This window comes from Nicotiana sylvestris, chromosome 2 (assembly GCF_000393655.2).
Source record: "Nicotiana sylvestris chromosome 2, ASM39365v2, whole genome shotgun sequence".
Taxonomy (NCBI): Eukaryota; Viridiplantae; Streptophyta; class Magnoliopsida; order Solanales; family Solanaceae; genus Nicotiana; species Nicotiana sylvestris.
This window is the reverse complement of record NC_091058.1, coordinates 35,793,855-35,808,337: the sequence shown is the minus strand read 5'-3', so window position 1 is coordinate 35,808,337 and position 14,483 is coordinate 35,793,855. Positions and strand designations below refer to the sequence as shown.

The window sequence follows — 14,483 nt, the reverse complement described above, 5'->3', positions numbered from 1 at the left end:
TTTTTTTATACCGTTGGAGTGTTGGTGGCATACATTTGATCCCTTACTTTAGTTTTGTTGCATGTGCTTGTTGACACAATTTTTATGTTATAAACGGTGTTCGTCTTATTTTAGTTTCTTTTTTGTCCATATTAGTTAGGCGCGTTTATAGCGATATACTTTCCGTGGAATCCCGCAAATTTTCTTATTGGTGTAATCAATAACTGAATCGATAAGCCCCCAAAATCGATAAATCGAAATCGAAAAAATCGAAACGTTATTGAAACGATAACGATAAGCATATGTATAAATCGATAATCGATAAGTAATTATCGATAAGGATCAAAATCGAATCGATAAATCGAATGCACACCCCTAAGCTCACTTGGTTGGCTGCTTGAGCTTTTACCTTGTCTATGGGAATCATTCCCCTATTCTCCCCTACCTTTAATAAATAAAAATAAAAAATAAAAAAAGAATCCTAAACCTAAACATGAAAGAAAAAACCCAACTTAATTGGTATAAAAGATGGTAACTTTGGTTTAGTACTTCATCTTAAACAAAGGCTATTGAAAAGCATTAAAAAAGGGGGGGAGGGGGGATGGGCTCCCATCCCGTTTGTTTTCTTTCACAATAAGACCTGGACACGATTATACCTACCTTCGGTAGCTTACGAGTTTACGTCCATCACTGGTCAACTAGAGTGCTACGTTTCACAAAAAAGAATATGAATAAGAGTACAAATATTATCAAGGTTGGGCCAGTGGGAAGACCCTAACTGTGTTTGGATCATTGTTCCCCATCGTTTTATAATGTATCGTATTGTATTGTACTATACTCTATTGTATCGTTTTGATGGATACAACGTTTGGATAGACTGTATCGTTTGCTGTTGTTAAATAACATCTTTATTGTTTGGCTTGACTGTATTATACTGTACTGTACTGCTAAGTTTACTAAAATACCCTCAATTATTTTATTAAAGGTTGGAAAGAGGTATAACACTTGAGACTAATGGTAGGGTCAAAACATCTATATCTATGATTATTTTTTTGCTATTTACATGTTAAATGGCATGTACTTGTCAAAATATGTAGTACTAAATGCTATTCTTTGAAAAATGATATATCAGATCTAATACGGACACAAGTAGAAGATAACTAAACAACCACACTATAGAGAAAACACATGAAGTGGAATGATATTGTTCCATATCTCAAATAATTCCAAACTTAAAGTGCATAATATAATAAAAATTTCTAGCAACATGACATATAAAATTCATATCGATCTAGTCAAAGTCTATAAAATCCTCAATAGCTAAAGCACAAAAAATATTTAGTCTAACTCAATTGCCATGTGACGACATCAAGGTTAATAAAAGAAATTTGCGGTCTTCCAATGGACACCCATTCAGTGTGTGGCACAAGTTTGCATGTTTGCAAAGAAATATATAAGCTTTCATGTGCATACTAGGCTCTAAATCCAACACTTGTACCATATGCCATATCTCACTCTCAGGAATAGGTGGCATAGTTGAAAGCCGATTAATTGCATTAGCCAAATTATTCATCCAACCTCTCAACATATCAGTCATGCCTTCAAGATGATCATGTTTAGATTTTTTATTCCTGCTAGAAGTCGGTACCTCTGAATATGCATTAGATTTATGTGCTTCCTGAGTTGATTGATATTGCTCATGTTGTCCATGTTCCTCGATATTTTTCAAAGAGGCAACATTCATGGAAATTAGTTCATCTACCTCATCAATAGTCAATGGACTATCACGTGATTTTCTCAAATTATTACAAGCACCCCTTTTTACCATATCTGCTCCAGTCTCAGCTTGCTTTCCAGTAGCTCTATCCCTTCCATATAGCTCAATTAGCTTATCATAATTTCTAATCGGCTTGTTTCTCCATTCAGAAGCTTCAGGCTTAGCCTGCACAAAAAAAAAAGTACAATATAATAATGCAAAAAATGAGACTGGATACCTAACAAGGATTTTTCCATAACTATTTAGAACAGTCTCATTCTTGTACATTTCAAACAGAGCAAGCACATCTTCTCGACTAGTAGTTGAGCATGAACACAATGCATTTATCCTCTATATCTTGATAAAACAGTTAAGCTGACCATATATTATCTTTTTGAGGATATATCCATCTTTTCTATTAGCAACTTATAGAATGATATGAGAGTATCCCTACCTCCCATGCACCACCCCAAAATAAACATGTTTTATTGCATAAACATAGATCAGAATCCAGTTTGTTAATGATAATACAAGAACTGAAGTTATCATCATGGATTATGCGAAAGAACAAAACTGCTAAAAATTAATGTACCTGTATCAATTGATCCCATACTTCAGATTCAGCATTCCACATATTTGTGTTGGAATCCCATGCAAACCCGCTCATCCCATTTTGAAAGGTGTCATAACACTTGCTAAATTTTGCTTTAATATTTCTCATTCGGTTGTGAACTCTCTCCTTCTTAAAAACTTTATCTGGAAATTTTGATTGCATCTCTTTCACTGTATTATCAATCGCGTGTGGAGTAAAAGTTCCACCAACCCTGTTTCCAAGTGTGTGCTCATGATAAAATGCATCAATTAAGGCATTATCCATAACATTTGACCAAATACAAACAGTGTTATCTGAAAGATTTGTGTCGCTTGAGGATGCCTTTGACTTTTTCGGCATATTGATAACTACATAATTAAGAGATATTCATAAGACTTAATGAAAAATTAAGCAGACATAAAATAAAATAAATGCCCAAATGAAATAAAATAAATGCATATTACATAATACATTTTATTTAAACAATAGCCGAAATTAATTTCAAATAACATCAAATAAATAAACACGAAAAAATTTGTTAACTTTTTTTCTCCTAGAAGATTAAACTTGATAATTAGCCCACATGTCAGCTGCTATGCCATCTCTAATCAACTCCCCCTTTCTAAACTCCTCACTACTTTCCCTAGGATTTGGTGGTTCTTCATGCACATCATTATCATTCATAAGCTCTGCATCAACTTGTGCAAGTAACTCATCATTTGGATCTGCACCTCTTAAGTAGTTGTGCAAAATACAACATGAAAAAATAATAAGCTTTTGGGTTTCAACACCATATGACGGTTCAGTTGAACTAGAAATTATAAGAAATCTCTTTTTAAGAACTCCAAAAGCTCGTTCAATAGCATTACGCAAAGATGCGTGTCGCAGATTAAATAATTCACGAGGATTTCGAGGTGGATTTCTTGAATACTCTTTCAAGTGATATCGCTCCCCACGATAAGACGTAATAAGTCCACTTCTCAACATCAATCCAACATCAACAAGGTAGTATTTTCCTAAAGATAAAAAGTAAAAACTTTAATTATTTATTCATCACATCTAACTTTCCCTATATAAATATATAAAATATTTACCTTCTGGAAGTTTTAGCGGGTCTTGTCTATTTAACGCTTCTTTCATGATTCTTGAATCAGATGCCGTCCCTTCCCAACCAGCTAACACATATGTGAATTTTAAATCAAATGTGCATGCAGCCAATACATTTTGTATTGGATAATATTTTCTTCCACGGTATCTAGGTGCTTCACGTTATGAAACTTTAACACGTATATGTGTTCCATCAATTGCACCAATACAATCCTGACATTATTATAATAAATTATATGCAATCAACCTTGAATTTAGCTAAAAGTTCAATAAAATTGTATTTGTGTTCACCTTAAAATATGGGTAGAATCTTGGGCTGCTGGCAATTTCAGAAGGAACTTGAGAGCCATCAGGTTGTTTAATAAATTTTTCATATAACCCCAAGATCGCTCGTAGGACAATATGAAAATGACGACTAACTGACTCCCCATATCGTCGAAAGATAAAAGCTAACTCGCGATTTGTCGTATTATGCGCTAACAGGTAAAGTGTTTTTGCAACTTGCTCTTCAACTATAGCTCGAAGTGTTGGTCTAAGATCACCCTCTCTAACTAACATCTCACATAAATCGGTAAAAGCTAAAGGGGTCATTCTAATAATATTACGACAAAGTTCAGTTGAGAATAAATGACTCAATAATTCATGTCTAACTTGTTCACTTTCCAGTCGTATATCATGTGTGATCGTACGTCGGTCATTTTCAATTTCACGTACATAAGTCCAAAACCAAATAGCTACCAAGCAAGCAGCATATGTAGCTAAAGAGCTCACTTGTTCCAATATCTGTCTATTATTTTGATTATTCCGATCAGCCATCTATAATAAAATTAAGTGAGATACATTAACCAATATCATAGATGAACTAACCAGAAAAAATACTGAAAAGATTCAACAAAGTGGCAGCAGTAATACCAAATAATTGACAGAAAAAACAAGCAGACAAATACACCCCATTAGCAATCTGAAGTAGTTCAACATAAAACGATATGAAAGTGATGTAAATTATACAAATACATAATGATATGAAAGTGATAACAAGCAGACAAATACATAAAGTAGTTCAATGTAAGGAAAGTGACGTAATAAGAGTAATGATGCAACAGAAATAATACTATAATTCATAGCTGTCGATATTTATATTTCATATGTTTACAAAAGTGAATTGACTACAATGACTCCACTCAACGAAAATAGATGAAAGAGAGGATACCGTCGTTGGAAAGAGACCTAATCTGTAAAAAGTTGGTTGGAAACTGGAAAGAGACGATACCGTCTGTTGACTTGCACGGCAGAAACAAGATGAGACAAAGTACTTATTCTGGTGAATATAATATAAATAATAGGGTAAAGGGTAAAATTGAAATATAGAATAATAAGTGTGGGCATAATTGGAAAGGAAAATACGAAACAATCCCACCACACGGATTTGGTTGTTTCATAAAATGGAGGTTTTCATTGTTTCGGAACAATGGATTAAACAATACGATACAATCAGTTTTATATAAACAATCAAAATAAACATTGTATGTGAGGTAACAATACAATACAATACAACCGGAAACAACCATCCAAACACAGTGTAAATAAGGAGGGAAGTATTGTATGGGATGAACAAGGGAGATCCGAAATAGCCAAGATTTTTGTTTCCTATGGTCCTTGTTATATTTCTTCACTTCAATTCTTGTTCGTTGAGAATGGAACTTGGTATTGTCAGATAGACATGGTGCTGATCACAATTTTAACTTCACTACAGTTAAGTACCCCCTTCTCTTTCTCTTTAGTTTTAATTAGTTTGCTACTCATAATCTCTTTATAACTGTTTGCAATAAATTTTTCAAGATATGAAAAATAAATTACAATTACAAAATAAGAGAAAAATATTTTTTCTAATCAATTGTGAGTAGAATTCTGTTTCTCCCTTGATTCTTATCTCCTCTTGATTATCTCAGCGATTCGACGCTGAAACAACGTATTTTCCGAATGTAGGATGATGCAGACCTCTTGGGGATGTATTTGATCTCCAGTTTTTTGAACTATTTGATTGTCAAGAAGTATACAACCATACTTTGATCTCTTTGTGAATATGCAAAGAGTTTATGGGATTTTTTGAGATGCCTCTTCAAGAGAATATGTATCGCTTTATATAGGTGGGCGTTAGGGTTTAGGGTAGAGTAACCTCCAAGAAATCCTGTAGGATTTCAAGAGCCTGGTAGTATCTTGAATTTAGGTTTTAACATCCGTTAAAATTTCAATGTCTACAATAACATCAGCGGAGACAAAAACATTAGGTGATTTCTTCTCATCTATCTAAGCTTAGGTGGATAGAGTTACCTGGTACATGTTGCTGGTTACAGGTAAAATATTAGGTTTTAGAGGTATATAACATATATTGAACACCCTTTATCAGGATTTTTTTTTCCACTTCTTTCAAGTTTGAACACTCTTATGAAAATTTCTAGCTTTGCCACTAATAACATGTATCTCATGAAATTAGCGCAAGTTAACCCGTACACTACATTTATAAAAAAAAAGCTCTTTATAACAATGGATACGAATTCTCTTGTTGTGTGTGTATATATGCATATAATGTGGTACCTATAGGTAAACTACTAAAATTAAGTACTAACAAAGTTTCATTGTTCTTATATAACGAAGATTGTGTTGAATTATCCATCAGAATATGTTACTTGGATAAAAGGCTCCTACTATACAACTTATTTGAGATCAATAATATTTGGCACCAACAAAGGTTCCAATGGACCATATGGCTGCACTGTGGCCAATCCATCACACCTTTATGCAGAGTTCAATTTTCAATTAGGAGATGATCGTTCTTTTGGTTGATTTAGTAATTGCATGACTGTTTTTGTCTCCATAATCAAAACACAAATCAAATATATTTCTTGTAGTCCAAGTTTTTGAGTTTACGTTTGTTTAGCCATAAGATGGTACAATTGAATATATACGTGGTTTTTAGACAAGTGAATTAATTTAATCCTAGAATAATAGATGAATTAGATAAAAATATATAATATTTAGTGTGAGCACGTAATTTTTTCCCTATATGAATTACTCTCATAGTTTCAAAACAAAATAATTTCTTTTTATTATTTGCAACTTTATGGATTTTCGGGGCATTTTCTGTTGATTGTTTGCATTTGTCTGTGCATTTTTATTTTTGTTTAATTAATGAAAAATACAAAAAAAGGTGTTGCATGTGCATTTAGGAGTTAATTTTGCAATTTTAAAATTGTTTAGTAATTAAGTTGTTTTAAATAAAAGAAAATCACCAAAAATAGGTTAATTTGCATTTTTCATTCTAAATTTCAATTTGGAGTAATTTTCCTTTTAATTGTTTGGTTAATTAATTTTGATAATTATCATTTAGGCTTAATTAGTGTATTTAGGTCAATTAGGTTCTAGGAATTAATTTAGATTTTTATTATTATTTTGGAAAAAAAAAGGAATTAATTTTGGAAAAAGGAAAAGATTTTGAAAAGAAAAGAGAGATCAGATTTTATATTTGGGCCAAAGTTAATTAAAATTGTCAAGCCCAAATCAAACTCAGCCAAACCCACCCAAAACCCGTCCAATAAATCCCCACAACCCGGCCCAGACTACCCCTGAACCGGTCCAGATCCCTCCCATCCAAAATGACCCCGTTTAATTGAGAAATGATCCTAGCCGTCGAGGTTCTCTCATCCAACGGCTGGGAAGCTGGGGGTCAATAATATAAATATGTCCAAACGCCCCCTACCCCCTTAGCCTCGTCTCTCACCTCCAAACCCTAGAGAACCAAAACCCTAGCCGCCCTATTTTTTCCCACCGTCTCTGCCGTCCGCTGCCCGCCGAAAATCGCCCCACGGCGGCGGCAAGTCTCCGATGGCCTTCAAATTTGCACCACAACTTCATCTCCCCTCCCTCTCCCCTAATCCACAAATGGTTCTCTCAGAATCCTCCCCGAACGCCTCAAATCTTGAATCGAAGATGAACCCTAATTCCTCAAAAACTCAAATCGTGCGAGTTATTGAAGATTGAGGCCGAAATTGATCTTATTCATGTGTTTTCACTTGAAAACACAAGATTAAGACCCATTTCGTTCAAAATCTGAGGCTCAAGGAATAACTTCAAGGCTTGCCTGTCCGATTTTAGGTATTTCCAGTTTCTTTTCCTTTTCCTGCATTTCTTCTTCTTTTTAGTTCAAATTCACTTTCATCTCTTCTCCGTCCCCTCTCTTTGTTGCTTCGTTATGTGTTAATTTCCCTTGTTTATTCTATTTTTTGGCATGATTAGCTTAACCACAAATTTAGCCTAATTAGTTTTGATAATCGGTTCATTTCTCTTTCTGTTGTGGAATTTGACTCAGTAGAGTTAGTCTTTTGTTTTTGTTTGGTTTGATCTGTTTATTAATTCTCAGGGTTAGATTAATTTAATCGGGTTCTTGATTTCTATTACTTAGTGGTGGTTTTATTTAATTTGTGTAATCAGGCTCACTTCTTTAGGATTCGAGTGGTTAAACTTTTGTGTGTTTTTCTTATTAATGTGTGATTTGAGTTTGTTTCACTGTAGTGGGTTAAGACTTCTTTCTTGGGGTTTGGGGTAAGGTAGACCTAGGCATTAGAGGCCCATCCGTTCAGGACCAGGTTTGGAATCCGGCTAGGCCATTGAACCAGCCTGACCCAAGTAAGAGGAGGGTAATTTCAGGGAACTTGGGGGGTAATTTAGGAAGTTTAGGATAGGGGAATCTTGGGTAACTAATTTAGAAGTCTCTAGTAGGGTCTTCTAGGGAAGTTTAGACTTTAACTTGGTTAGCAAGTCAAAAAATCAGGGGCTAAGTAGCAAAAAGGAAAGTTAGGAGATGTCTAAAATGCAAAACCTAGCATATATTGGCTGCCCTAGTAACTTGCCTATAAAGGCATAGTTACTTGAGGCTAAAAAAAAAAAGAAAATCCAAGAGCTAAGAAACCTAAGGGAGAAAAATACAGAAAAAGAAAAGCTGCTACTGTTCCATTGAGACTCGGTTTTATACTTCGAAATTTTCACTCTCTGAATCATTTTTTGTCCTTAAGGTCAGATCTTTTAGTCAGTAAGGTCAGATCTTGGTGTTTTTCGAGTTGGCTATGTGTTTGAAGCTGGTGTTAGCTTGCTGAATTGCATTTTATTGGGTTTTGAACTGTGAAGTTCCTGTTCCATTGGATTTGGAACTAATTTTGTGGTTTCATCACTGAATCTGGGATATTTTGTTGCTGCTGTCAATCTCTGCTAAAATACAAACTGCTGATCCTTCTTTATATACTTGTTCCTTCAATTTCAGGTACTCATCTCACCTTCCAATGTATGAAAATGGATGAATATGAAGATTGGTTAACTTGAATAGATATTTATACTAATATAGTTGTTATTCAATGTTTTTGCACCTTCGAAATTGTTTAGCTTAGCTTAATTTTCTTATACTCCTTTCTGTTTGTTCTGAATATGGACTACTGTAGTAATATAAGCTTGGTAGTTCACTGTGGGGGGTATCAAATGTGCATGAAAGGTCTTGTTATGTAGGCCAGCTTTTGTATTCGTATTGTTGAAATGAGTATGTTTAAAGTTAAGCTATCAATGTTACTATGTAGTTAAGTGTTTCAATGTTTATTTTTTTATAGTTTTAATATGTGAGTAAGCATCATGAGAATGTGTTAGATTAGGATTAGGATAAAGTTGAACTGTTTGTTTTGGAAATGAAGGTTCAGAAGACGAGTGCGTTTCATTTAGTCTCTACAACATCTCATTAATTAGTTTATCAGTGTGTGTTTAGCATGAATATGAATGCGAGTTTGGATCTCTTATTTGGGCTGAGTATTCAACAAAGTTGTTAAGTTTAATTAGAATTTGGTTTTGTATATTGCATGCTCGAGGTATCTTATGGACAAAATGTCTGAATTTCGGGTCGATCACTTCAGTACCATGCTAGCTGGGCATTGCCTAATTTCCACATGAGTTCTTGAATGCTAGGAAGACTGTGAATCAAAAATGTTTTTTTAACAAAAATGGAAAGTTCAGTGGAGACTACTCATCATCACTATTGTCTTCGCCCTTATCGGGGGCAATCAAAAGCGCCAATATTTCCTCCACTGCACAGGCCTCCTTAAGATCAGCTGACAGGTCGATGCCTCTAGCCCCGAGTTCCTCCAGGGTCTTTCTCTTCGCCTCCTCTTTGGCATGCTTGATAGCTAGGATTAGTTTTTGCTCAGCTGCTATGGATATGTCACGATCCATTATATGCGTTGTGGCCGCATCCTCCTGATGAGTAGCAACATCTCTTTCGGCCTCGGACTTAGCCACAGCCAAAGCAGCAATCTCCCTGCGAGTATCCGTGAGAAGATCCCGGGATGTCACCAATTCCCCGGCCACTATTTCGTTTCGCTCTCTCAGCCCGGAGATCTCCGCATTCAACTAATTAATCTGCGAGCCACTCTGTTCGACCTACAGAAGAAGAGCAAGTCAATGAATATACGAATATGGAACATGTGTGAATACGGGGTAAAAAGTCGGGTACGAGCAAGGCAAAATACCTGAACAATGAGATTGGCCTTCTCCCGGAGCGCCGTCTCCAAAGCGAACCGAAGCTCTCCTAGCTCTTTATCTCCTCGGGCATAGCAAGCCTCCGAATTCTGCAGCTTCAAAATAACTTTCTCACGCTCCATTTCGTGATACAAAAGCTCCCCGCAAAGTCGGAGGATGGCATGGTCGTACATCTCCTTACGCTGTGTCACAACAAAAAAGTTAGAATGACGACGAATGACCCCCGAGGACGAAAGAAATAAGAGAGGAATGACTATCACCTGATGGACTTCTCCGCCGTTTTAATGACGCCAGGAATATCGAGATCAACTCTGTGTATAACGCCATCGAAAATATTGGCAATAAAGTCTGCCCCTTTCGGAGGAGTCCTAGCTGTGGTGCCGATCATCCCGTGGGCATCCCGCAGTTTCCCTGATGAAATCAGAAAGTTCAAAATGAAGTCGTTCAGTTTGCCGATTTCTCTAAATGGCAACCCACATTCCTGGAAGGCCCCGAGCTCCGATCCCTCAGGATTGACGCCAACGGTCCACCTAGCAGAAGCCGCATCAAATCCTCCTACGCGATTCGAAGCTACATCAATGTCCTCTTCAAGGATCCCTGGCTCACGAGCCTGACCAGAGCCAGCCGTTCCGGACTCAGCAGCCTCCTATCGTGGCGCCTGCAAGTCTCTTGCACTTGACCTTGTTCTCCTCCTTAACGGGCTCCCATCATCGTCCTCCCCTTCGGTATCAGGATTTGACCCTGATGTTAGAACAATAGTCTCGATAGTGGCTCGGCGCTCGAGTGACCTGGTTTTCTTTGCCGCAGGACGGACAACGGCTGCCCTGCTTTTCCTCTTCTTGCTCATGCCAGGCTCCAAGGCCCTGCTTCACCATTAGGGGGCAGCCTCATCTGCATATTCTTGCCAAGACCTGGGCCAACATAATAGCCACGATAAGATTTCGCTAAGGGCTCAGAAGGAAACACAAAATACGAAGCATAGGCGGTAAAGGAACCTCACCATGATTCTTGGCCACCCAACGCTTCTTAGCCAGGCTGATCCAAGACCGAACGCGGTACGGGAATTTCTCTCTCAATCACCCGATCCATCCTGACAAATCTGGGACCACCTCCGGGTGCCAAGCAGCGGCTGCAGAAAGCACAAAGAGATTATTATGTCGAACGAAAGAGTAATCGAAAAGCAGCTAAAGGGAAAATCGCTTACGTCGGGCGTTCCACCTCTCTGGAAAGGCATCCTCTATGCCATGATAATATCTGAGGTCCTCACTCGGATAAACCTGCTCATCCATCCTCGGTCCTTTCCCTCATCAATGCTCATGAAAAAAGATTTTTTAGACCAATGGCGGAGCTTGATTAAGCCTCGATATAGTCGAGGGTTGTACATTCTGATTAGATGATTAAGGGTAAAAACTTCACCTTCAACTTCTTCGGTGAAATGTCTAAGCATCAACACTATCCTCCAAAAATAAGAATATATTTGACCAAGTGTTACCTATTATCGGTCACAGAAGTCAAGAATAACTGGGTCGATTTCCAGGGGAGGAGACTCGACGGACTTATCAGGGCCCAGGGTGAATGGGTAAGTGTATACATAAAGGAAGCCAGCCTTGAAGTCAGTAATATTATCGTTGGGACCGGGGATCTCCACCTCCACTACCTTTCTCCATCGGCAGTCCTCCCTCACCTTGCTAATATCGGTCACAACTCTAACATATCGGGATATGTGCTCACACCGGCCCAGCATAGATGAGGTAGTATCGACATCGAAATCCCTTGACGTGTCGAGATCAGGTGGGATACATTGTTCCAAAGTGGGAATTGATCTGGTTTCTTCCTTAGGTGATTGTGACGACGATGCAATGTCATTCCATCGGGGAACCATACTTGAAGTCTTAGCCATGTCAATGGTAAAAATCCTTCTATGAAAAAATTAAAGAGTGTCAAATACAAAAATTCTGACTCACGGGCTTGTAAGTGGAGTGAAAATGGGAAGTATGTAGCAACCGGTGCATTTATAGGAATTGCCGAGGAAGTAGAAAGGACGAGCCGATGGTAGTTCGTGGGTTTTCTCGATTATCGCATCTGACGACGGCCTTGCACGGTTCTCTAGAGCATGACATTTAATGTTATTAGACGGTTGACATCACGACAATGATGGCCTCAAGACGACGATTCAATATCGTTTCCTATTACTTCACTCTAGGAAATGCGGAGACTATCTGTATGCGATAAAATTAGAAGGGTCTATTTCTCACCGCTAAGGGGCATTCGAGGAGTCATATCGGTACCTCGAGGCTGTAGGGTTACGACCGAGCTCCTTCCTTCGAGGTTCGTCCGTGGCCCAGCAAAGATTTTGAGGATAGGGAATTTGTCCGCGACCCAACGAAGGTTCCAAGGGAGGGGGATCCCCGAGTCAAGCAGCTAGAATCAGCAAACACTAGCACTGTGCCTAGCCATCCCATCCCCGTATCTTTACATTTAATGCACTCTGTACTATATTGTATCCCCCCTCCTATATAAGGGGAATCCATGCCACTTTGTAAAGGGCTGATGTTGCTCCAACTATTTCTCCACAAGATCAATAATATCTCTCTCTCTCCTCTCTAACTCGCTTGCTCTCACTGGCTCGAGGCCACTTTGGCATTCAATTTTCTCCTACTTGTTCTTCGTTTATTACTTGGTATTGGCCATAAAGAGACTTGTTTAATCGTATCTTAACTGTTATCCCCTTCCCGACTACCCCCGATAGCTCGAGATCGAGCTCAGGTATCGACCCCAAGGTCTTCCGTCGACCAGTCCGAAGCCAGGGCAATAAGCCCCTTGGTTCGATTACTGCCTCGTTTTAGCTTACATTTCATCGTTAAACTTCATATTCCTAGCATCGTTTGCTCTAACAACTAGCATAAAATAGATCACGAATTTTTAGAATCTCATTTACAAATTTAATTGTCGTTACCATTTTTACGGTAAACACAGAGTATAGAAAACATACCTCGTTATTCGAGATGAACCAATACTGATGAACCAGATTCTTCATTTAGAATCCTCTTGATCATGCCTCAATTTACCAAAATAGAGAAAATTTTGTTAGAGATCAGTGAGTCATATCAACACATGTCACAGGAGTATACTATTTACAGTATGAAACTGAGTAAAAATTAATCTAGATATTTACACAAGTTCTAGATTTCCTAGCCAAAAAAGATTTTTTTTTTCATTGTGCACTCTGAGCTGGTCCCATTAGGTGATCTTAATCATCCCTAATTCTAACATGTTCCTTTCAAAGCTTTCTCTACTCAGTGCTTTAGTAAAGATGTCAGCAATTTGTTTATCAATAACACATAATTCTATAGTAATCAATCATTTCTCATAGTTGTCCCTTATGAAGTGATATCTAACATCTATGTGCTTAGTCCTCTTATGATGAACTGGGTTCTTAGTCATACTGATAGAACTAGTGTTATCACAAAAGATAGGGATGCAACCAACTTCAATGCCAAAATCCATCAGCTGCAGTTTGATCCACAGTAGTTGAGCACAACAAGAGGCAGCAGCAACATACTCAGCCTCAACAGTGGATAAAGCCAATGAATTCTGCTTTTTAGTGGCCCATGATACCAGACATGAACCAAGAAAATGAGCCATACCTGAGGTGTTTTTCCTATCCACAAGGAAACCTGCATAGTCAGCATCAGCACATCCTACTAGATTAAAGTTACTATCTTTAGGGTACCAAAGGCAAAGGTCAGTAGTGCCTTTCAAATATCTCAGTATCCTCCTGACAGCAGTCAAGTGGGATTCCTTAGGATTTGCCTGAAAATGAACACAAAGCCCTACAATGAAAGCAATGCCAGGTCTGCTAACAGTAAGATACAAAAGTGAACCAATCATACCCCTATACAACTTCTAATCAACAGATGAACCACATTCATCTATGTCTAATTTAGTAGTTGTTGCAATGGGTGTGTCTGTGAGCATGTGATTTTTTCCCTATATGAAATACTCCTACAAATTAAAGAAATAAATTTTTCCCAATTACTTTCAATTTTATAGGATTATTGTAGGAATTTGTGTTAAATGTTTGCATTTCTGTGCATGTTTATTTTTTATTAAAATCATAAAAAAATACCAAAAATACCATGCATTGCATTTAGAAGTTATGTTCACATTTTAGGATTAATTAATTAATTGCTTGATTAAAAATAAAAATCACAAAAAAATAGCTCATTTATTTTTTACATTCTTTTCTCTCTTTTAATTTAGGATCAATTAATTTTTATAAATTTTATAGTTAGATAATTAGCTTAATTTTACAATTTGAATTAAGTTAGGAATTTAATTTAGGTTTTTATTAATTAAAAAAAACAAACAAAAAAAAGAAAAAAAGAAAATTTAAAAAGGGGTGGGTTTAAACTTGATGGGGCCAAAATTGATTCTAAGCCCAAATCCCGCCCCAAGTCAGCCTCAAACCCAAACCCT

The 14,483-nt window shown here is 37.2% G+C and overlaps 2 protein-coding genes across 2 annotated transcripts; both read right to left on the bottom strand.

Annotated features, from left to right (window-relative positions):
• Positions 1–2,888: 2,888 nt before the first annotated feature.
• On the bottom strand, positions 2,889–3,467 carry LOC138884212 (uncharacterized). Its single transcript, XM_070165279.1, has 2 exons — positions 3,422–3,467; positions 2,889–3,343 (listed from the first exon to the last, which is right to left on the bottom strand). Exons 1-2 carry the CDS (start codon positions 3,465–3,467, stop codon positions 2,889–2,891), a joined length of 501 nt encoding a protein of 166 aa, XP_070021380.1.
• A 9,897-nt stretch (positions 3,468–13,364) lies between these two features.
• Positions 13,365–13,895, bottom strand: LOC138884210 (secreted RxLR effector protein 161-like). Its single transcript, XM_070165273.1, has one exon. It carries the CDS (start codon positions 13,893–13,895, stop codon positions 13,365–13,367), a length of 531 nt encoding a protein of 176 aa, XP_070021374.1.
• Positions 13,896–14,483: the final 588 nt, after the last annotated feature.

Excerpts from the sequence above, each read along its gene's own strand:
- LOC138884210 (XM_070165273.1), bottom strand. The coding sequence starts at position 13,895 with ATGATTGGTTCACTTTTGTATCTTACTGTTAGCAGACCTGGCATTGCT.
- LOC138884212 (XM_070165279.1), bottom strand. The coding sequence starts at position 3,467 with ATGAAAGAAGCGTTAAATAGACAAGACCCGCTAAAACTTCCAGAAG. Across the intron at positions 3,344-3,421 it reads CCCGCTAAAACTTCCAGAAG|GAAAATACTACCTTGTTGAT; the intron begins GTAAATATTTTA and ends TTTTATCTTTAG.